The 25,561-nt window shown below is 43.2% G+C and overlaps 1 protein-coding gene across 1 annotated transcript in view; it reads left to right on the top strand.

Annotated features, from left to right (window-relative positions):
* PGR7 (proton gradient regulation 7) overlaps nt 1–7,982 on the top strand; it is a 69,878-nt gene extending 61,896 nt beyond the window's left edge. The window contains exons 4-5 of the mRNA XM_086772555.1: nt 7,144–7,293; nt 7,548–7,982. Coding sequence (XP_086628681.1) covers nt 7,144–7,293; nt 7,548–7,760 — 363 coding nt within the window. The 3' untranslated portion in view covers nt 7,761–7,982. The remainder of the gene's footprint in view (nt 1–7,143; nt 7,294–7,547) is intronic.
* The last annotated feature ends 17,579 nt before the right edge of the window (nt 7,983–25,561 follow it).

Here is a 25,561-nt window from a genome sequence, read left to right on the forward strand (position 1 = left end):
AAAGACTCTTTTTCATTGCTTTATTAATTTGGATGTGTGATACAACTGGGATAGAATCCCCTTCTTTGCCAGCATCAATAAAATGCATGCGGCCTTTATGCATAAAAGAAATCATATTGGACTTGTAGTCTTTGCGGGGCTCAAGCCTATGGTGCCACGGCTTGCCCAACAATACATCACATCCATTCAGTGGAGCAACTAAGAAATGCTCATTATCAAGATAGCCCTGTATATGGATATGCGCAACTTCCCAATCAAAGGGGTAACCTGCACCTCTTTACCAATAAATGCAGCTTCGGCTTCAATCTGAGGTCCCATGTTTTCAACCTCAATACCCAATGCAGCTGCCATTTGCATAGAGATGAAATTGTCAGTTGCACAGTCATCAAACATGAAGAGTGCGGGCTGATCCTTGATTTGCCCCCAAGCCTTGCAAACCATACGCTCTTTTGCATCATGACCTGTATTTCCTTGCACATCAGGAACTGCATGTACATTAGCTTTGGTGTGCTTGTCCTCGTGCTTTGATTTGCGATCTGGGCATTGCTGAAACATGTGGTCTTTGCTACCACAAGAAAAGCATTTTCCATCCTTAGCATATTGCTCTCTTTGCTCCGGGGTTAAGCCGAATTTGTTCTTCCTTGGGCCCTGTTCTTTAGATGTGTTATTTTCAGCTTTACCACCCTTGTAAGGCTCCCGGAAGTTCTTTTTAGGTGGCTGTCCACCCTTTTGCTGATTTGGGGCAGCCTTGTCCTTCCCCTTGGAACCTCCTTGATCCTGCTTGATCTTGAGCACCAATTGCTCCGTAGCAAGGGCAGAAGCTGTGAGTTGTTGCAACATATGTTTCGGGTGCAATTCAATACCCGATCTATATGCTGGTTGCAGTCCAGAACGAAACTTCCTTTTTCTTTCATCCTCTGTGATTTGCATGAAGGGAGTCACTTCCAGCAACACTTTCCAGAATTTGTTAACATACTGTTGCACACTCTCATTAGCTTTTTGCTCCAACCTGTCCCACTTTTGAGTGAGAGTTTGCTCTGCATTGGGTGGCAAGAACTGAGCATAAAATCTATCTTTGAATTCCTTCCAAGTAGAGATGGGATCCTTGGTGATCTTTTCAGTGATCCACCAATGGGCAGCAGTCCCTTTCAAAAACATGCTAGCATGGCGCACCTTTGATTTTTCTGTAAAGTCCTCTTCGCTAAAAGCAATGTCGAACTGTGCCACAAACGCTAACACCTTAGAAGCATCATGTTCACCATGAAAGACATCAAATTTGACAGATTTATCACCTGCTTTGAATTCCTTGAGCTTCTTGGCATGAGGCTCATGGTCTTCTCTTTTTCTTTTCCCCTTATCCAACGGGGTAGCCCTGTCTGCATGGGCTCCATGGGCCGTCATAGAAGCTTCATGGGGCACGGTGGCATGCGCTCCACGAACTCGAAACTCAGATGCATGTGACTTACCTGCATAAGGCATTGTCTCTCCATGAGACAACTCAGAAGGCAAAATTTTTCTGGAAGTAGACCTGTCACCATGAGATACATATCTTGCATGCATGTGACTTTCATGCCCTCCATGAGCACTGGCATATATATATCTATCAGGCTTAGTGCCTTGAGGAGAGGATGCATGTCGAGAGGTGACAGTCACCTCTTCCTTTTGCATAAAAGATTTCAGCCTCTGGGATGCGGGATCTCCATGCTTCAAACGAGGTGGATTTCTGAATTTCAGCTCTCCGTCATCCCCCTCTTTGATATCACCTTTGCGAAGGAGATAGGCAAGTGCCAACTCCCTTGGTTTCTTGCCCACTACACGAGCCATTGATTCAAAAGTTACATCAACCATAACATCAGCCTTCCTGGCTTCAATAGCACTTTGTAGATGGGGATCTTCATGTAAAAACTTTAATTCTTGCTCTTGAGCTTGCAAAAGTTTTCTCATATGTTCCATTTCAGCCCTCATAGCATCAGGCTCTTGTTCAAGCATAACTGTCTTCCCTGGAGACAGTTGACCCTTGGATTCACTATCCATAACCCTTTCAAGGGGCTTGTGTCTACCTCGCAGGGCATCAGACCCACGAGAGGCACTAGATGGACCCCTCGAATTTGGCACTACCAAAGGGTTGCCTTGGCTGTCCATTGAGTTTTAAGTTTGCTAAAAGCGGGATGTCCAGTACACAGAATCGTTTCCCCACCAGGAAGAGGGAAACAACCGTGCTCTGATACCAATGAAACCGATCCCGTGAAGTGGGAAAGACTCCGTTGGACACCCACACGCTTAATAGCACAACTTTAAAACCACAAATATGAAATGGACAACTTAAAACAACTTAAAATTTAAATGAAATGAAATGGAAAGATGGACATCAGCACTGTGGCCGGAACGGGCCGACCCCCCCCTCAATATATGATATATTTATTGGGAGTATTTAATAAATACAATGCTCCATGGGTTCCAAGAACCAAATAATGTCCATGTACATATGAAAACAGTTTCAAACATGCAAAATATGTGTGCATGTGCAAAAAGTAACATGGACATATCTCCCGTTCATGGAACATGTACAAAATATCTGTCGGCACAAAACTGGCACGACATAAAAAAAAACATAAAAACCTGGTCTTCCTACGGAGTGACAGTCCCATAGGTAAGACACAGTTCCAGGCACGAGTCTCCCTATGGTGTGACAGTCCCATAGGTAAAACACGGCACGAATACTGGCTCTTCCATGGCGTGACAGTCCCATGGATCGAACACAGTCCAGGTCATACACGGGTGGCACTGGTCTGGCTCCCGTCCATACGACACCATCTTGCTAACACACGGGTGGCACCAGTCTGGCTCCCGTCCATGTCAGCAAAATACTGGCCTCTTCACATGAGACACCGGCTTGGTCTCAAGTGAACGAGACGCAAAAACTAGGAATGAACCAAATGGTCGGCCAATTGGTGACACCTACAGAGGCAGATTACAGACTTCTTTCGACCAGAGATTGAGCAGTCAAGCCAGCAGGCATTGCAGCTAGCCCCAGAGTATAGCCGCACTAGAGGTACACTGATTGATCGGGCTATAGAGCTGGGGCAGTCCAGGCGCCCCAAGATGAGGAGACTACAACAGAGGATCAGGACCATACTGGCACGGCATGGGAGACGTCCAGTCGGAGTACTCACCATGGAGGACATTGAGGATATCCGCCATCGACCGATGAGAGACATCTTTGGATAGTGATGTGTATGATGCTTACCTTTGTTGCTGGAGTTTTCCTCCCAGATGTTATCCATTAGGAGCTCCTAGTACCGTACTTTTCCTCATAGTTGTTTCAGTTTCAGTTAGTTGCTTAGTTGTTTTTAGCTTTTCTTACACAGACATTGTATCAGATCCACCAATTGTTGTAACCTTTTTGGTTTCATAGGTCATTTTGGCCTTCTGAAGACGTTAATATATCGTTTCATTTCATTTCATCTCTCTCTCTCTCTCTCTCTCTCTCTCTCTCTCTCTCTCTCTCTCTCTCTCTCTCTCTCTCTCTCTCTCTCTCTCGGCCATACTCATTAGTTGAGGGAGACCTCTTGGCCATACTCAGTAGCCCCATGCCATAGTCACAGGGGACGGAGGGGACGGCAGCTTGGAACGCGGGGACGCCGATTCGGGACGGACCAGCAACGGGAACGGACGGGGACGGACGGACGTCCCCCTTTGCACGTTTCTCACAAGGGACGGCGACGGGGACGGCACAGGGACGGGGGACGCCGGTGAGGGACGGACCTGTGAGGGGACGGCAGAGAGATGCCTGCCATTTTTTGGCCGTTGCGCTTCCCTTTTTTAGCTGTTGGCTCTTTGAGGCTTGTTTGGCCCTCTCTCTCTCTCTTGCCCTTGAGGCTTAAGTTTGAGCCTTGGGCCTTGGGCCTTGGCCCTTGAGGCTTGGCCCTTGCCTCTCTCTCTCTCTCACTTGCCCTTCCCTCTCTCTTGCCTATCTAATATCTATATATAGAACAAGGCTACAAGGCTACAAACATGGAGTTTAGCGTAAACTCCCCCCCGGACCCCCTGCAGAGAGGGGCTCACGCCCCCCTCCGCACCTTCCCCCAAGTAGGCTGGTGTGAAACTGCGCGCCGCAACGGACTCAAAATTTACAGCCCATATGCAGTATGTGTATAATAACTCACCGCATATGCATGTAGCCTGGTTGGCAGTGTGCCAACCTTCTCTAGAATCGTCTCATGCTATCTGGCCACAATCGGCCACCATCCGGTGTTTAAACCGGGACTTATCAGGTGACCCGTGCTACTGATAAATGCCTTCTCCTCATATAGGGGGGATTCACAAAGTAGAGTTAGCCGGTGCCTGCGTAGTTACCGGAGGGTGGAAAAACTTATAAAAAAAAAGTATTTTTTGAGTGCCGTTCCCTCCCCCGTCCCCGTTCCCTACTTATGGCCGTCCCCCGTCCCGTCCCCGTCCCCGTCCCCCGTTACCGTCCCCCGTTCCTTGTGACTATGCCCCATGCTTAATATTTTGGAGAGTGGTATACCATCTACTCGGAGCTGATGTTGCTCTCATGTTTCTATGTTCTTAGTATTCCATGATGAGTTTCCATGGATAGTTTTGTATCACCCCAGTGAGACAGCTATGTTTATGTTTTCTTTCTGTTTTATTTTCCATTCCATGATGAGATATGCCAGGACATTATTGTATCACTTTGGTCTCATAGGCCCATTGGGTCTTTAGTAGACGCTTAATATATCTTCTCTCTCTCTCTCTCTCTCTCTCTCTCTCTCTATTACTATGAGATATGGGGGAGATTCCTTTGCCTCTTCCGAGAGGGATTCGGACCACTCACACGGGTGATACAGTTTGAGGATCAGAGGTGCTTGGGCATGTACCAATGGAGCTTAGATGACACAGGGATGTAGTGTTGAGGGAGCATGCTGAGAGACAGCCCCGGCTCTGATAGGACACCTCACAGAGAGCCATCTTAGATTTCTTTTTGGTATATACATCCACATCGGAATCTACGGCCCACAATAGTTCCTTTACTATGACATCAGAGCCCACCACCCGTACCCACGCTCCAGCTCCACACCCTAGAGGAGTTCTTAGTGAGAGCTCGATCCATTTTGCGAGCTGGACGTCCCCGACCTAGAGCATCAGGGCCGTCCACCACACAGACAGATTCGTGAGGTTCTCCGCCGACATGTCACGCTCCCATCACAGAGGCGTGACATTCACTCAGGGTTAGTTCCGTACGTCGTACGATTTCAGTCGTACGTACCTGTTGTACGGTACGGTACCGTACGGATTCGTACGATACCGTACGATTTTTTTTTTTTTTTTTTTTTTTTTTTTTTTTTTTTGGCAGTGGTGTTGTTGCGTGGAGCAATTTCAGTCTTCTAGAGAGCCATTCATTGCCCTTTGCAGTGTTGTTGTTGCGTGGAGCAATTTCAGTCTTCTAGAGAGCCATTCATTGCCCTTTGCAGCCTATAGGGAGTTGTTTGTCAGGAGCATGTGCACTTGCCATTGCCATATTAGGCAAGTGATCATATTGCCTGATGAGGAGGAGGCAATCTTCATGGAGCTCTATAGTGAGCTTGTGGCAGCAGATACTCGCAGCACCAGGAGTCAGCATGGACGGGGCTGAGCAGTTGGAGTTCATAGGCCTCCTCCTTCGGTATCGGCAAAGGGTGGCCTTCGCACATATGTGAGACGGGGATCCTCGAGCTCCAATCCCCGCCTTCATGATGATATTCCATTGCCCCCTCATGATGATACCCCACGGCCTAGAGAGTCCTTGTTTGATGATGATGGCAACCTACTTAGCGAGAATGATCCCCAGAGTGTCTCGTCCACCTTCGAATAGTCCTCTTCAGAGAACTCTCTTGATGGACACTCTAGTAGTGATCATGTTGATGATCATGCAGATGTTGGTGATGATGTAGACTTTTGATATGTTATAGCTCTCTAGGCATTGGGCATCTATCTCCTTCTAGCCCATAGATGATGTATTGTAGTATGTAGTATCATGTATGTACGCATGTTGGCGGTCACCCATGCCATGAGTTTTTGGCCTATCCTTTTGTAGCAATTTTGTACTCTAATGGCATGATGACATTATGTTCATGGTTCTACTATTTTGTAACTTCTTGTCTACAATTTTTAAGTTTAGGAAGTATTTCTTAAAAAAAAACGTACTAATAGCGTACCGTACCTCAAAAAATTTTAAGGTACCAATTAGTACCGTATTTTATCGTACCGTACCGTACCGTACCTTTCGTACTAACTAACCATGCATTCACTCCACGTTTAATATAACTTTCTTTCTTTCTTTGTGTGTCACGACTGAATGGGAAAGGAGGTAACCAATTTTGGGCTGCCTGTACAGTAACCGGCTTTTTTTTGCTACCTTTGCACTACTGGTACCTGCCCGTATTTCATCTGCACATCCTGCAGCAACTTCTGTACCTGTACCCGTACACATAGCTCCTACCACACTTGAACTCGCTGGTGCTGGCTGAACAGATGCAAATCTCCTCCTGATGTATTTGTACTTGCTGTTCTTGGCTGTACAGAGCCCATACCAACTCTATTGCCAACTGTACCTGCTGTACGGCCATCAGTACTGCTGTACAGCCAACCATATCTGATGTATGGTTGTTTGTACCTGCTAAATCTGCTGGGTGACCAGCTGTACCGGTAAAAGAGCATCTTTTTGAACCGGGTGTGCTTGCATGTGTGACCGTCCTATAGATTTAGGATGGTGGTATTGTCCATTTATTGAATGAGCTGCTTCAATTAGGTTCCCCCCAAAACCTTAGGTTTGGAATAGGCTAGAGGACTGTGGGTGGTATATGCAGTGTTGGGGACTTAATGACATGAAGATTTGAAGCTTTGGAAGATTTCAGACTTTCGAGTGGGGAACCGAGCTATCAGGGCAGTGAAAGGGTTTGGCTTTGAGCCCGGGTAGGCATGTGATAGAATTATTTCGGAGACTTTCGAGTTGCCTCATGGTTGTAGAGTCACTAATAACCCTTTGACTCCATAATGTACCCTAAGAAGATACATTTTCTTTACAAAGAAATGGTTTGAATGCCTTGAGTGCTGGAGTGCTGTATCATGGTTTTATAGGCCTGTATTTGTATTCTGCTGCAGGAAAACATTTGGGTGTCGAATTCAGACTATAAACAAGCTACTGCGGATCCGCTCAGAGAATGTGCAGCAAAAGTTGTTGAAGACATGAACAGGAATCATTGGGAGGATGTACGCCGCTTTTGCAATGTTTATGCTCATCTGGATCTATCGGTATTGACACTAACAGCTGCCTCTCTTTGTACACATTAGTATTGACACTTAACAGCTGGCTCTCTTTGTACAATTTATTGTTGAATTATTGATTACTCCTCTAAGTGATCATTTGTTTTTTGGATGCCATGTGTGGTTATGGTTCTTTTAATGTTTTATTTTCTTTTTTTTGGGTGGGAAGGGGGGGGGGGGGAGGCGGGTTTGTGTCGGTGAGGGTCACTGGTTGGTGACATGTTTGTGTTTTATTGGACCAGGTGGAGGAGGCACACATAACATGGGTTGATCGGCTTGGATTCGACATGCGTGTACTCACAAACTCTCATGAATTAATGGAGGTTCGGATCCCGTTTACTAGGGAAGTCCTGGATGAAAGGGATGCTAGATCATCTTTGACCATGATGGCTCAGATAGCTTGGGAATATGAGCGTAACTATAATCCTCCTGAGATTCAAATGGTCAGGAGGTAAAGTGCTGAATAATGGTTATATTTATTCTTTTGTTATCCTTTCAAAGAGGAGATATTCTGGAGTCTTTTTGGAACTTAATTCCTTTTCAATTCGAGTGAGGATGTAGGATTTTTATCATTCCTTAAGTGAGGGTTCTTTTTTAAGTGGGGAGTCATAAATGTATGTGACTGCTGCTGGGCTAAGAGTCTAATATGGGTGATAATATTTCCAACGCCTCTGCAATCCTGCTGTCATTTCTATGTGTCAAGCAATTTTCTTGCTTTTTATTGCTGTTAGGATTGAGAGGTTATACATTGCTGCATATGTTTTGCTTAAGCTTCTATATATAGTAATAAGTAACCAAGGTTTCTTGCTCTTGAATGAAGTTGAAGTAGAGCTGTTTTTATGTTCAGTCAGCACGTCAAGGGATCAGAAGGAAGATTCCTTGGTACGATGAAATCCCTTACAACGACACAGATTTAAAGCAATTGTTTTTGGAGTTGTGTATGGATCACTCTCTAAACACATTGATGAGAGAAATTTCCAAGGCTATATGGCACTTGCGATGATAGACAAATTTCCAAGGCTACATGGTGAACTACTTAAAATGCCTTTTGCACCAGCTTGCTCAAAATCCTTTTATGTGCGAGTGAGGAGCAGATATTCAGAGTATGCACCTTATGGGATGTAGAAGACGTGGCTCACTATATTAATAGATGCCCCCTATGGCATTGGGCACATACAGATAGCTTGGCTAGGTGGTTTTAGAACTACTAAGGAGTTGGGCTTGGCTGCGTAGTGACGCTTTTGGTGATCTTGCTGCGGAAGTAGCACCTGGGGGAGAGGAGATTAGCGCAGTAAGGGAAGCTAGCACTTGTTGAGGTTTCTCTTGCATAGTCTATGTGCCTAGAGCTATAACATTGTTGCATGACCCCTAAGGGAGTAGTGTTCATGGAGGTTGTATGGAAAATGGTGGACCTTCAGCAAGGGCATCGTGATACGAATGTTCAAAGTTTGAATCGGCTGAAGACGGTGTTGCGGTGTACCATTTTTACCCAAAATAACAGTTTGCTTCTGGAAGAATTATTGGAAGGAGAAGAAGTAGAAGCTCAACTTCAAGATCAAGAAGAGAAAAAGAGGACCAAGAGTCTCAGGAAGAACAAGATTATAGTGAAGAGGAGCTAGAACAATGAGAAAGATGGTACTAGGAAAGCAAAAAGTCAAGCTGGAACTAGAAGCAAAAAGATTTACTATAACTCTAAAAGACACGAAGTTCAGAGGAAAAGAGTGACGTGCATGTGTTCTCATTAGGGACAACATTTCTGGCAAACCAGAGTTCCATAAGCTCAAAAGATTGCATTCTTTGCACCGCTAGGTGGCACAATATCCAACTGGTATGCCTAGTAAGCTATGGATCACTTTGAGACGTTTAAAGGATAGAAGGATTCATTCTGGAAGAGATTGTGGAAAGACAACCACTCAAGTGATGGATAACCTGCAAAGGTGGTCCTATAAGAAGTCACTAGTTCAAGACTATGCAACAGAATTCAGGGCATTACTCATGAGAGTGGGTCTCGTGAACACACCTTTAGTCACCACCTTGAGCCAATGGTTTGTTGGGGGATTGCATTCAACACTTGTAGCATCAATCGGTCCGGATATTCTAGCATTTGAGCAAGTAGTAGCTATTGTGAGAGCAAAGTGGGTCTTGAGGGAGCCCAAAAAGGAGGAGGAGAAGATTGAGAAGGACAAAGGAAAGGAAGAGCTATCCTCAGACCTTGATTTTGGAGATGAAACTTATGACGAGGACTCCGATTCAGATTTGGAGGCCGAAGAAGAGTAGAATCCCTCGTAAAAGAAAGGTGAGAAGTAGGTTGTGGATGTTTAAGAAGAACTGAAAGCCGTCCTAGCCAAGATATTCGAAGGACACAAAGGAAACAACAGATCTAGACTAAGACTAGATGTCTAGTGCACAAAGTGTAAGCACCAAGGTCATACAAAAGAGAAATTTTAAATGTCTCCTACCCAGTGGCATTTGTAACAAGACCAATCACACAATTGACGAGTGTTACTACAATACTACGAATAAGAACTCAAGAGTGGTAGAAAGGCAAGAAAGACAAGTTCAACTATCGGATGTGAACCAAGTAGCATAACCACCACATATTAAGAGCATGATTAACCTACTACTATTGCAACATTGACACACTGTCCACTTTGACAAAGGCATCAACATAAGTTGTAAAATACAAGACATCAAAGTGACATGGTCCCAAGAGGACTAGTGTCTGTTGTAAACATGGTAAGAGTAGATGTAGCATCTGGGAGATCGCAAGAGGTCTTCAGAGGTGATGGTTGTATCCAGGTCACAAGGGTGTGTGCCAGAAAAGTCAAGAGATAAAATAGAACCGAAGAAGTTGAAGTTGGAAGAATGGGTTGGACAATGAGAAGAATGTAGGGGAGAGGATGAGTTGAGCTCCTTGCAATCACACACACACACAAAAGAGTAGACAAGCACACAAGAGAGGTAGATGGTTGAATTTTCTTCTATTCTCTTCTCTTCTTTACAACCGTAAAACTAAAGAGATAATAAGAGTACATATTATAAGGGAAAGTACACTCCTACTATAACACACAAAGGTCCAAGACCATTAAAGGTAACTGATACTATATCATCATCATCTATTAGTGGTCCAATAGAAGTAAGGGCATCTGCAAGTCCTTTAACATTCATTGAGTTATCATTTATGCTCAGCTTTCCTCTAGTTATATTATGCAGTTCTTACTTTAGTTGCATTTTTGAGCTTGAGTGTTTGTATTGCACATCTTCACCAATGTGTCCTAAGTTTCCTTGGGCATTTGTGCATCCTGTATATGCACAATCATAGAGTTTGTTACACTAAAAGACAACCAATATAACACCTTTTTGGCTCTTTCATGCCATGCTTTATATGCTTGCACTTGCTATGGAGTGGGATTTTCTTTAGCAACCTATGGTTCCTTTTCATTACCTATGATGAACTCCCAATATCCATTTCCCATAAGGAAATGGGTCATCCTCTTGAACTTCCATGCTTGGAAGTTATTCTTGTCTAGCTTTTGTTGCTTACAATCTGAGATAAACTGTTGTCAAACATGATTACCTGCATCAACTTTTCAAATAGTGCTTGCAAATACTTTTGCACGACAAACTTGCAATCTCTACCAAAGCGGTACTATATATCTATTATACTGTAATTGTATATAGAATAGTCACATAAACATACATCCACCAATAACTTGCAAGTCTCAGATTCATTGGACAGACCAAATTTCTACGGTAACGTTTCTCCGAACTAGAAATTGGACATACATAGTTAAAATTGACACTTTCATAGAGTGCTTGCCGAAAACTTGTAGAGCCAAACAGGGCCTGAAATGCACCCAAATCACGCTGAAACATGCAAATTGTAGTTGACAGGTAAGTGCCCACAATAGGGTCTTCATTTTTCACCAGGGAGAATGCACTGTGACTTCCTTATTTGCTTGTAGCTCTCATAGCTACCCAAAGGTGTTACTCCAAAATCAAATAGGAAAAGAGATAGTAATACCATTACCTATGTATCACCTTCCTTGCTTGTCTCTTCAGCTCTTCACACGAATAGGTGCGATAGCGTGAGAAGAATGTGGAGGAGAGGATGACCTTGGGCACCTTTGTAAGCTAGAATATACACATAAGAGTAGAAAAGCACAAAAGAGACATGGATGGTTGAATTTTCTTTGAGTCTCTTCTCTTCTTGATAACCATAAAATTAAAGAGATAAGAGTACATATTTTAAGGCAAAGTACTCTTCTACTATACCATACAAATTGTGGTCCATAGTATGAACTCGATTACATGAGCTATTACTATAACTATGCCATAACTAGTAAACCAAAGTGGTTATCACACTGGTGATATATCACCCATAATCTCACCAACCATGCCAGTGGCATAAGTGCAGGAGCTATCATCCATGTAGGTCATCAATGTTTGCAACACTAGTTGAGCTTGATATTTCAACAAACAACAGAGGGTATGATAACATGATATCACCAAGCTTGTGAAAGAGGCAAGAAGGAGTGATTTGCAGACAGATAGGATTGACTTCACAAAAAAAAGGAAAGAAACAATCGTTAGAAAGAAATCATAAGAAGGTGGTGAGATCAAGGCAAGGAATGGGTACAAGAGCACCAAAAAGAGATGGAGAAACCCTAAAGAGAATGGATAAGAAGACCATCGGTAGAGACTCTTCAGAAGGAGACCCAGTGGAACTAAAAGACAAAAGTGAGAGGCACTGCTCAAAAAAAGAAAGAGCAAGTGGAAAAGAAAAAGACAATCATGTCCTACGAGGAGAAGGAGAAAAGGTCTCACAAAGAAGAGAGAAATGCAGTAGGATATGAGCTTTGCGAACACCTCAGTAAAATGAAGTTCAATATCATTCTGGGATCAATTCTTGTCTCTAGTATCGAATTACAGATAAAAAGTGCTCTAGAATTTGGTACCCAAAGAGAAGCTTATTGCCTAGAGTGGATCTGGAAGACGTGGTGGATGACCATACTAGTGTAGAGAAGGTTGTTGATTGTGATACATGTGCCAAAAATGAGGGCAAGGTGAGAGGGAAAGTCATACCTCATGATTTTGGAAGAAGGATCAGGGGTCAAAATACTATCAGAATGTTTCCAAAAGAATCTTGAGATATTAAGCTCAACTAGTGCTGCGAACATTGATGACCTGCTTGGGTGATAGCTTTCGCACTTACGCATTGACATGGTTGGTGAGATTATGGGTGATATACCGCCAATGTTTTAGAGGCTCTATGCCAGCCACTTTGGTCTACTAGAGCCATAGCATAGTTGTAGCACTAGCTCATATAATGGGGTTCACAGTATGGACTGATCTTTGTAAGTTATAGTAGGAAAGTACTTTCCCATTAGTATGTACTCTTATCTCTTTATGGTATGGTTGTAGATAACATAAAATTATAGAAGAGAATTTAGCCATCCATCTCTCTTGTGTGCATGTCTACTCATGTGTGTGTGTTTGCTTGAAACAAGGAGCTCAAGCTCTCCCTCTCTCCCATATTTTTCTCATGGTATTAGAGCACCGATTCGTGTGAAGAGCTCAAGAGGCAAGGAAAGGAATCAGTACATAGGTAAGGATAATTCCATCTCTTTCTCTCTTTGATGTTGAATCAACACCTTTGGTAGTTTTGTGAGATCTATAGGTAGACAAGGATGTCGATATCTTAGATTTAGGCATCCTCCTAGATAAAGGAAGAAGACCTTGTTTGCTGATTGAAAACACTTGAGCCTTGCAAGATAGAAAGAGAGAGAGGAGAATGCAAGGGTCTTACTGGTTTGCATCTCAAGCAGCTCTTGAGATGTTGGTAGAGAGTCTCTCTCTTGTGGAGAGCTAGGGTCCTCAACCCTTTCTCCTTCATTGTCACTCTACAAAGGAGCTTTGCAAATGGGTGGGAAACAAATAGAGAAATCTATGGAAAGCTCAACCTCTACTTTGATGCCATGGTGAGTGATAGCATGAGAGAGGAGACAAGGGAAGGAGAGAGCGAAAAGAAAACATACATCAACACCATCACTCACCCGTACAATCCCTAAGAATGCATGCAATAAGAAGAAGAGAAAGCATACAAGATACTTTAACCATAAGAGAAAGCTCAAACTCAATTTTCGGAATGGGATTATGTGTTTTCTGATTAGTCAAAATGTCTTATATCTTTTTTTTTTTTTGTCCCCTTCGCGGCGTTAACATCCTCATAGGAGGAATTATAGTACTTGAATGAGTAGACTAGCACATAATACTTAATGACTAGTATCCAACTAGTAGGTGGTGGTGTTGATGAGGGGTTAGTAAAACAACGGTGTTAGTAAGCAAGTGGTAAGGTGGGGGTTCTGGAGCATATAACTTATATGGAAACTGCTTGCACTCCAAGATGCTATATTATGATGGCAATGTTCATGTAGCGATAGCATCTTCATGAAGACACCTTAATGGGCATCTTGGCTCCCTTGGGTGTTGATATTTTGGTTGGTCGGTGTTCTCTTTCTATTTTAGTGGTTTGTCTTCTTTTGTCGTTGTCGCTCATGTGACTGGGATCATGTTTTGATGAAAGTGGTAGTTGATAGTAGCGAGGATCCATAGGTGTAGCAGCTTTGATTATGGAAGTAGATGCTACTTTGGATCACGATTGCAATATGCATATTGTAGTCAACTTTTGGCTTCCAAAGCTAAGGTAGCATAAGAAGAAGTTGAATTTAAGGTCGATGAGGGATGAAGTACTGTTATTTTGTTAAAGCAGGGGGTGATCAAGAAGATCTAGGGATGGGTCGTACAATTAACCAGGCTTGCGCCCAACATGGTCCCCCCATCCAGAGATGTACTTGGATGGCTATTAATGATGAAGCTACTTGTGGTATGTGCGTAAATGAAAGAGCCTAGTGAGAATTGTAGGTGTTGTGCATGGGTAGAGGGTGAAAGGTGTGCCCGTTGTCCTAATCACCTAGAGACACTTGAGTTTTTTTTTTTGGGGACCTCTTGGGTGAGGACTTGAAGGCGGTTTATTGGTCAGCACCCCAAAAGAGGGTTTTGTACTGATTAGCCCAACTGGCTAGAATTGTGAGCTTACCCGTGAGGTTTTCATTGAGTGGGTGTATAAGCTCGAGCATTTGTGGCCGTGCCGCTTGGTTTGGTGAGGAGTGGAGGCTTTGGGTGTGGGCAAGTTCGGGAATTGGTTGATGAAGAGAGGACTTGCTTCCTCATTGGCCTCCAAACTAGCAGTGTGGATTGGGCATGTACTTGCTCAATTTTTGTGGGTTGGGCCAACTTTTGAGGATTTTTCTATGGGACCCAAATGACGGAGTTGCCATTAGTGAAGCCTATCAAGAAATGGATGGCTAGTACTCCTGTGGGGGTAAATCCGTCTTGACTCCCTTATGCACAGGATGTGAAATAGATCATATATACAAGGATTGTCCATTGAGGATGAGTACACCTAGGAAGGGAAATGAAGTTAAACCTAGCACCAGCATTAACTTGCAGAGTGTACGAGATGCTTCATTCACACAGTGCCTCTAAATGCAGTCACCATAATGCAAAGTAGAAGAAGAGCTACCGCTTATGCAGCCGCATAAGTATCTACCTCGCAAAATTAGGAAAACCTAGGACATGTAAGGATGTTGTCCCCTAAATGATGACTCGGAGCAAGGATGGAAGAACCGGTGGAGCTAGAGAGATTTGACAAGACTGATGAGGATGGATTTATAGAACCAAATGGAATCACCGATGCTCCCACGGCCCAAGTAAACAAATTAGGGAAATACTTTGAAAGAGATGAACTTAACGCAGCATTGTCCTTAACTTTTGATAACCTTCAAGTCACCTCCATCCTAGATGGCAAGATAGGAGTGAGCATTGTTACTAAGCAATGTTGGGAGATGTGGGGGGAACCTTCCATGGATGGCACTGCTTTACTCGTGAAACTTCCTGACAGAGCCACCGTAAAACCCACAGGACTTTTGAAGAATTTGAATATAAAGATTCTCAACACACCTTCGTGTTGATGAACTTTGGCCAATAGCTGATCTCTTATGATTGCATCTTGGGACTTCCCTTCAAAATGATACATGAATGATGGGACACGGATCATATCTACATTTATAAGAAATAGCAACTGTTAAAGGCTAACCTTCGCACTTGGAAGATCCATCCTATGATTGGAAGGCCCTTCATGGAGGACTCGCTAATGACAGCTAGATTCACCGTAGTCCATTTTTGTCAAACATGCCATAAAACACTAGATGGGATAGTGTGGAATTTTCACCCCTCCGAGAGCTGGAAGGCTCTGAGAACTGGATGCATATCCTTGCCATCCTAGACATACTTCCTAAACGCACGGGTACAAGATTTGCCACAGTTGATGGGCAAGAAATCACATCCTTCTATATACTTAGGGTTGCATGCATGCCTAATGCTACAAGCTAGGGACCTGTGTGCAACAGAGAGGAAATAAAGTTGGAGGGAAACTAGCCCTACAAGACACATAAATCCAATGGCTTCCGAGGAAAATAAGCATATGTCTTCTTGATAGAGTTGCAAGAACATTGGCTGAGGTACATCAAAGCTGTCGACACACCTTTTTACTTCTGCCAAGTCTGGGAAAAGGAGCTCAATGAGTTTCTCATTCTAGGTAACATGGTAACCACAAAACTAGGAGGAAGAGCTAATCCCTAGCCCGAACCACAAAAGCCTTGCTTCTCTGCACGCAAAGCACAAAACAAAAAATTGGTGCTAGATGAAAAAGAAGCCAAAAGGCTAATTGAGGAAGAAAGCGCTAAGGTTGACGAGACTAAACAAGTTCCCCAACACTTCCAGGCCTGCAAGGCTGGAGACCATTTCTTGCAATATGACAAGGCCCAAAGAACCCATGATGGGAAGCCATGAACATCCTATGATGGTCCAACCAAGGTCAAGGAAATTAACATGGCAGGCCTGAGGGAAGATCCTAAGCCCATGAACATGGGGGAGACCTCTCTATAGAAGAAGAAAAAGATCTTATCTTTCTTCTCATAGAATTCCAAGACTACTTTGCATGGAAGTATATAGATATGAAGGGTGTGCCCCCTGAAGTGGTCAAAAACACCATTCCCATAGTAGAGGGAGCAAGGATTGTAAAGCAGAGAGCCTACCCTATGAATCCCAAATACTCCAAAATGGCTCGGGAAGAAACCAAACGACTCATAGATGCCAAATTCATTTATGAAATAGAGCACATAGATTGGGTTTCACCCAAAGTGATAGTACCCAAAAGGAATGGTAAAGTGAGTGCGTAGACCCTAAAAAGGTCAATGCCACCGTGATATGAGACCACTATCCATTGCCCTTCATTGAACATGTGCTTGAACGAGTGGCAGGAAAGGAAGCCTATAGTTTCCTTGACAGATTTTTTGGTTACAATGAAGTGTTGATCGACCCAAAAGATCAACATAAAATAGCATTTTCCATAGAACGGGGCACCTATGCATATTGAGTCATGCCATTTGGCCTTACCAATGCCCCTAGGAACCTTCCAACGCCTAATGTGCATAACCTATATGGAATACCTATGGAAATTCCTTGAAGTCTTTATGGATGACCTTTGTGTCAGCTCCGCTTGGAAAGCACATTTGGGGTGTCTAAGGAAAGTACTAGAGAAATTGCAGCTTTACAGGATCTCTCTCAACCCTCTCAAATGCTAATTTTGGGTCCAGCATGGAGTAATATTGGGACATATTGTCATTCTATCAACCCAAAGATCTACATTTTTCTCCTTAGCTATCCTACGAGCTTGGACAGATTGTGCATCAGTAGGATGGGTTTCTTTTTTAGAGCTGCCATACTCTTCAGGAATACGAATGTGTAAATCAACCTTTCATTTTCTAGCTTCACAAGGGGCTACACACACAGCTTGCAAAGGCTCCATAGCTAAGCATAGGAAGAAGCTAAAGGAGAAATACGAATGTGTAAATCAACCTTCCGTTTTCTAGCTTCACAAGGGGCTACACACACACAGAGCTTGTAAACGCTCCATAGCTAAGCAGAGGAAGAAGCTAAAGCAGAGAGATCCTCAGAGAGAGAGAGAGAGAGAGAGAGAGAGAGAGAGAGAGAGAGAGAGAGAGAGAGAGAGAGAGAGAGAGAGAGAGACTGTTAAAAATTTGTTGTTTGGAGGTTTAACACAAATTTGTTTTTCTAAGTAGAAAATGATATTTTTGGAGTTTTTCATGAATAAATTACATTTATGAGAAAATTTTTAAAAAATAATTTTTGGGGTCTCCACGATTTCGGGATCTCATGGATGTAGTGGTTCCTGACAATTAGTTATGTTTATGGGGTTGTGGGGACCAGATAGTTAGTTATGGATGTATTGGCTCCTGACACGCTTCTGACGCGACCCTTGAATTACAAGTCTTTTGGAGGAAAAATTTTATTTTCATCATACATATTGGTTGGGTGGTGTTTTTTCCACATTAAAATGTTAAAAAATTAAAAAATTTTACTTTTTGGGGCCCACCTAAATACGAGAATGTTTTGCTGATGTGGAAGGGAGGTGGGAGTTAATGAGAAAGGAGATTTCAAACTGACAAGAAAGATTAAATTTGTAGAGAGTGAAGATAAAAAATTCAAAAAGTATGAGAAAAGTCAAAAAGTAAGAGACAGAGTATGAGAATATTCCCTTTAAAAAGTGAAACTAGGGGGGTATGGCTGTGTGGCAAGACAAAAAATAGGGGTCATCATAGCCTTCGTCTCCCTTAAGCCGAGCTTTTTAAGCTCTAATCCCTTAAAATTAGGAATCCTTAGGAGGCCCTTTTTGGGTCCAAAAAATTCCTAATGCCCACAAACTCATTTTTTAAATGGTTGTAAGGACACAACAGGATTAAGGGGCATTCTGTCCTTCTGGGTGTAAAATCGCTACCCGTTGGCATTCATCGAATCATTTGACGAACTCTGTGTGGCATCTTCAAACATAGTCGGCCACCACAGCCCAGCCAGTAGGACTTTTCAAGCAGTGATATCTGCTGCTGCTGTGAAGTGTCCTCCTACGATTCCAGAGTGGGCTTGCTTTAAAATAGAAATGTATTCATCCTCCCAGACACATCACCTCATGATTCCTTCTTTTCCCTGCCTATAGAGTTGTCCTGGGTGTGATGATCAACTGATAGGGGGTAGCTTTTTTAAAGAGGTGTCTTGCTATGTCCTTGTTAATTGGTGCTTTGGTCGATAGGCCATTAACTAAGAAGTGTGCAACTTCTTCTCCCCATTCAAGAACTAAACATAGCTGGTAGGTCATCATCGACACCCACCGATGGCTCTCCATTAGAAATGTGCAACATACGGTCGGCCAATACATGTTGTGAGCCTTTTTGTACTATTACTGCTGTAAAGTCAAGTTCTAGCAGAATTTCAAGCCACCTGTTAATTTTTCCCACTAGTACAGGGTTTATTTACCAAGTAAGGAAGAGCCTGATGGGTCGACAAAGAAAATGAACTTGGTTCCAAAAGTAATGGCGAAACTTTTTAACATTATAGACCATGGCAAGCCCTTCTCTTTCCGTGGTGGTATAGTTCCGCTATGCATCGTTAAATTGGTGTTTACAATCCTTGCTCCCTCTACTATGGGAATGGTGTGTTTGACCACTTCAAAGGGCACACCCTTCATATCTACATACTTCCATGCGAAGTAATCTTGGAATTCCATGAGAAGAAAAGATCTTTTTCTTCTTCTATAGAGAGGTCTTCCCTCATGTTCATGGGCTTAGGATCTTCCCTCAGGCTTGCCATGTTAATTTCCTTGACCTTGGTTGGACCATCAAAGGATGTTCATGGCTTCCCATCGTGGGTTCTTTGGGCCTTGTCATATTGCAAGAAATGGTCTCCAGCCAGGCCACCTGGAAGTGTTGGGGGACTTGTTTAGTCTCTTCAACCTTAGAGATTTCTTCCTCCATTAGCCTTTTGGCTTCTTTTTCATCTAGCACCAATTTTATGTTTTGTGCTTTGCGTGCAGAGAAGCAAGGCTTTTGTGGTTCGGGCTAGGGATTAGCTCTTCCTCCTAGTTTTGTGGTTGCCATGTTACCTAGAATGAGAAACTCATTGAGATCCTTTTCCCAGACTTGGCAGAAGTAAAAAGGTGTGTCGATAGCTTTGATGTACCTCAGCCAATGTTCTTGCAACTCTATCAAGAAGACATATGCTTATTTTCCTTGGAAGCCATTGGATTTATGTGTTTTGCAGGGCTAGTTTCCCTCCAACTTTATTTCCTCTCTGTTGCACACAGGTTCCTAGCTTGTAGCATTAGGCATGCATGCAACCCTAAGCATATAGAAGGATGTGATTTCTTGCCCATCAACCATGGAAAATCTTGTACCCGTGCGTTTAGGAAGTATGTCGGGTGGCAAGGATATGCACCCAGTTCTCAGAGCCTTCCAGCTCTCAGAGGGGTGAAAATTCCACACTATCAGATTCTTCATCTAGCATTTTATGGCATTTTTGACAAAAATGGACTACGGTGAATCTAGCTGTCATTAGAGCGAGTCCTCCGTGAAGGGCATTCCAATCATAGGATGGATCTTCGAAGTGCGAAGGTTAGCCTTTAACATTTGGTATTTCTTTTAAATGTAGATTATCCGTGTCCGATTCATGTATCATTTTGAAGGGAAGTCCCAAGATGCAATCATAAGAGATCACCTATTGGCCAAAGTTCATTCACGAAGGTGTGTCAAAAGTTGGTTCTTTTGAGAATCTTTATATTCAAATTCTTCAAAAGCCCTATGAGTTTTACGGTGGCTCCGTTAGGAAGTTTCACGAGTAAAGCAGTGCCATCCATGGAAGGTTCCCCCCACTTCTCCCAGCGTTGCTTAGTAACAATGCTCACTCCTGTCCCACCATCTAGGATGGCGGTGACTTGAAGGTTATCAAAAGTTAAGGACAATGCTGCGTTAAGTTCATCTCTTTCAAAGTATTTCCCTAACTTGTTTACTTGGGCCGTGGGAGCACCGGTGATTCCATTTGGTTCTATGAATCCATCCTCATCAGTCTTGTTAGATCTCCCTAGCTCCACCAGTTCTTCCATCCTTGCTCCGAGTCATCCTTCCATCCAATCTTTCAAATCTTTCTATAAACTCAGGTTTCCTTGAAGTAAGGTACCAATAGGAATTTGGATTTGTGAAGAAAGGAAGGAGGAAAGGCCTCCGATGTCTCTGGGGATGGATGCAGGTTCCTGAGTTGGATTATCCCTATTCATAATTAGGCTTTTATGGGTATAGGGTACTGGAATACGTGCTTCTGTGTCCGCTCTTTTTCAATGATCATTGCTCAATTTTTTGAGATACTACCTTGTGCAGGGTATCCATGGCTTTTGGTTCTATTTTTCAAGGGGCTGTCTCAGGAGGGCTTGGTTGTTGGGGCCTTTGTCAAGCTTTTGGGTTTTCTCCTTAACCAACTCTTGGGTAGCCTTTAGCCTTTCCTCTCTTCGATGGGGTTTGGGTATTCAGCTACCTTTTAGGGTAGCCAATTGGGGTCAATTTTCCCTTTCTCTTGAGGGACTAAGGGTATCATCTTCTCCTCATCAGCAGGTGAGGAGGATGACACACATTAGTGGTTGTCCCCTCATCGAACCCACTCTTTATGACCATACAGCTATCCCCTTTACTGATCTTTGTGGCCTTTTTCTTCCTCAAACACCTAGTTGCGCATGCTTGTTTAGGGACTTATTTAGGGGACAACATCGTTGCATGTCCTGGGTTCTCCTAATTTTGCGAGGTAGATACTTATGCAGCTGCATATGCGGTAGCTCTTCTTCTACTTTGCATTATGGTGACCATATTTAGAGGCACTGTATGAATGAAGCCATCTCGTACACTCTGCAAGTTAATGCTAGTGCTAGGTTTAACTTCATTTCCCTTCCTAGGAGGCCAATGAGGAAGCAAGTACTCTCTTCATCAACCAATTCCCACGGACTTGCCCACACACAAAGCATGGGCACTCATAAGCTCAAATTGCCCAGTCCTTTTAACGAAAAGAGCCTTGTCCACAATGCTCCAACCCGCCCTCCACTCCTCAATCACCAAACCAAGTGGCAAGGCCACAAATGCTAGAGCTTATATAGCCACTCAATGAAAACCTCAAGGGTAAGCTGACAAATCTAGCCAGTTGGGCTAATTAGTACAAAACCCTCTTTTGGGGTGCTAACCAATAAACCGCCTTCAAGTCCTCACCCAAGAGGACCCAAAAAGAAAAACTCAAACGTCTCTAGGTGATTAAGACAACGGGCGCACCTTTCTCCCTCTCCCATGCACAACACCTACAATTCTCACTAGGCTCTTTTATTTACGCACATACCACAACAAGCTTCATCATCAATAGCCATCCAAGTACATCTCTGGATGGGGGGACCATGGTGGGCGCAAGCCTGGTTAATGGTACGACCCATCCCTAGATCTTCTTGATCACCCCTGCTTCAACTAAATAACTGTACTTCATGCCTCATCGACCTTACATTCAACTTCTTCGTATGCTACCTTAGCTTTGGAAGAAGCGAAAGGTTGACTACAACATGCATATTGCAATCATGATCCAAAGTAGCTTCCACTTCCATAATCAAAGCTACTACACCTATGGATCCTCGCTACTATCAACTACCACTTTCATCAAAACATGATCCCAATCACATTAGCGACAATGACAGAAGAAGGCAAACCGCTAAAATAGAAAGAGAGAACACCGACCAACCAAAAGATCAACACCTAAGGGAGCCAAGATGCCCATTAAGGTGTCTTGATGAAGATGCTATCGCTACATGTACATTGCCCATCATAATATAGCACCTTGGAGTGCAAGCAATTTTCCATATGAGTTATATGCTTGTCCCTCCAGAACCCCCACCTTACCACTTGCTTTACTAACACCGTTGTTTTACTAACCCCTCATCAACACCACCACCTACTAGTTGGATACTAGTCATTAAGTATTATGTGCTCGTCTACTCATTCAAGTACTATGATTCCTCCCATGAGAATGTTAACACCGCGAAAGAGACAAAAAAAAAAGAAAACAACAAAAACGAAATAACGGGTACTACTGGGCAAATACAAAAAAGCAGATCCCATTTGACTAGATGGATACTTAATCGCTAGTACTCCACTAACTTCATTCCATCTTACTAACCCCCCCACCCCCTCTCATTTTTGGAGAGACAAGAGGACCAACCAAGTGCGATTGGATATTAATGAAATCAAGTAGCAGTTATGGACTACATCTTAATGAGCTTGAATACACGTAAAGGGACAAGATGCAATGATGATTTTCATTAGAAACTAGGCTTGTTATATAGCCTTTGATACCAGACGATGACATCATTGCTTAGGTGATAAATATTTCCTCTAATTCCAATCCCCAAAGGTGCTTAGACTAGATTTACTCTACCTTTTACATGAATATTTCCACATCCCTTGATCCTCTCAATTATCCCATGTGGCTTATTGTTCCATGGGAACACTCACGGGAACACGGATTATGGAAGGAGGCTGGAAGCAATTAATGCGAGAGAGCGGGATTGTAGCCATCCCTTGATCCTCTCAATTATCCCATGTGGATTATTGTTCCATGGGAACACTCACGGGAACACGGATTATGGAAGGAGGCTGGAAGCAATTAATGCGAGAGAGCGGGATTGTAGCCATGGGAACATGCTTGATTTGCATTTCTGTCATTCTGTTTGAGGATAATTTTTGCTGTCTGAGGTTAATTTTTACAGTTTCAATTTTCTGCATGTTCGTTTTATTTTCTGTTCTTAGCGTAGTTTTTTGCATCTTTAATTTTGTGCATTTTAGTTCTCTGCTATTAAACCTGCACCTGTAGAGAAACTGAAATCTGTACACACGTGTTGTAGAGAAACTAAAATTTGTGCATTTCGAATTCCTTGCAAATCTCATAGCTGCACACTCATTGAGTTCCCTACCACACGCATTGAATTCGTTGCAAATCTCACAGCAGCTGCACACGCATTGAGTTCTCTGCACACGTATTGAGTACGCACTTCAAAAAAAGAAAAAAAAATAATAATAAAAGAAGGTGGCTGTGCGTCAACAGTGCACCGCACAGAGAGACCCACACACCGCACCATCAAGACCACCACAAACCAATCCACAAAGAAGTGGTGCCAGACCTGTGCTTGGAATTTTACTCACACCACATAGGAATGTACTCACATTGCAAGAATGAGACAAGAGTGTGAGTAGCAAAGGAGTGCAGTGGCTCCACAAATGCATCAATAGTATACTAATTTTGAACGTAAGCCACTGATGGCACAAGAGCAAGCATGACCTGTACTTGGAGCTCAATCTCCTGCTCCTGGGACTGCTCCTGTGAGGTTTGTTGACTATGACAATTCAAATATATGTAGAGACTTGGTAAATTCAAGCTATGTGGAGGAGGATTATGCATCATATTCATCCAAGGAAAATCTCTTTGAAAGTCCCGCATATCCAAGCCAAGCACTGGAGCCTCAACCAGGGGAACAAAATTCTTTGATGTTGCTAGGCGGCTACCAACCTAGGACTTCAGGACCCTCAAGTCAATGGCAGCAAAGGAAAGTAGAAGCCAAACTAATGGGCCCCTGTTATGAGTGCGGAGAAGCCCATTGGGCTTGTGATTGTCCACATCGCCAAAGGCAAGCAGCTCAATCCAATACAACAGTACCACAGTTTCCACTAGTTGAAAGATATTGTCTAGGGTGTTGTGTAGAACACTTTCCAAAGGATTGTTTGCTGAAACCACATGAGGAAGGCACCTCTCAACCAAAGGTCTCACTCAACTTTGTAGAGACAGTTCCATCGCCACCTTCATGAGAGAATGAGAATGTCGTGCCACTTAGAGTCATGACTAGATCACAGACACAAAATGCCGAAATACAGACTGATAAAACACCTCAAACAGACCCTACATTCCAATAGAAAAAGGACCACTAGGAGGAAAAAGAACCACAACAAGCAAACTAAGAGTGCATCCACTAGTTCTCAAGAAGTCTCTAAACAAAACATGAAGGATCAAGCTTTTACATCCCAAGAAGTGCATGAGGAGCATCAACCTCAACCTGGGCCTAGTGCTAAACAAGATGAGGCTAGTACAACCGAGGATAGTTCAGGGGGTTCTGTTTTAGTGGATAAGGTGAACAAGAATCTAGATGCCATCATTGATGCTCATAGAAGTCGCATTGCAGCTTTATCTGAGCTACCCAAGAAGCTTCAAGAATACCCAAACCCTCATGAGGAGAAGATCAATCTAGCTGTACATCAGCAACTCATTAGGGAAGCTCAATCAATACTTGAGGGCCCACCTCCACCTATCCCTCGGGGCCCCACCTCTCTTAAGCCAACATTAGAAACCATACCAGAAGTGTCATCAAGTTGGGAAATGAAAAGTGAGCTGATCTCACAAGCTCATAGCGAGAAGTCTGCACCAATTGACACCTTGAAAGAAGGCATTCTGCCACCACCTACTCTTGCCTTCCCATGCAATGATGAAGTTATTGATGCTAACGAGGACATGGCAAATGAGATGTGGGCACCAGTTCATGAGAAAATTAATGAGAATCCATTCTCTGAAGTGGATTTTACCAAGGGCACAAAAAAAAACTTTAGACACCCAAGCATCCAGGAGTCTGTTCAAACAATTGTTTCTCCTAGAAGTAAGCAAACAATGAAAACCTTACCATCTTATTTGGGAGAATATGAGAACTGTTCTCAAACCTTGAGGATACCCTCCATGCATAGAAGGTTGACAAAGGAGATGGATATGGGTATCGTGCAAGCTATTTTGTTAGCACCAGTGGCTTGTACCTTACCTTTGCTTGATTTGATAAAGCTTCGACCAGAGTTGAATGATGATATTGCCACATGTTTGTCAGAGCAGGTATTGCTACAAAAGAGTCACCATCAATGTACTTTACACCTTGAGACAAAGCATGTTATGCCAGTTCCTATCAACAAAGTAGGAAAATTTTGTGAGGACGATTAGGGAAATGCTACCCTCCCATTAGAAGTGTGAAAAGTAGCTTCAACTGCAATACTTGATAGTGGTGCAGGAGTGGGCATTGTGACAAGGTCCATTTGGGAAAAGTGGGGCAAACCAGCTATTAGGAGTACAAGGATGCACTTGCAGCTAGTAGATGGAAGCTTAGAACATCCCATTGGGCTGCTAGAGAACATATTGGTCACCACATATGGGATTGAATATGAGCACACATTTGCAGTAG

This window comes from Cibotium barometz, chromosome 3 (genome assembly GCF_041138505.1).
Source record: "Cibotium barometz isolate CiBa-2024 chromosome 3, ASM4113850v1, whole genome shotgun sequence".
NCBI classification, from domain to species: domain Eukaryota; kingdom Viridiplantae; phylum Streptophyta; class Polypodiopsida; order Cyatheales; family Cibotiaceae; genus Cibotium; species Cibotium barometz.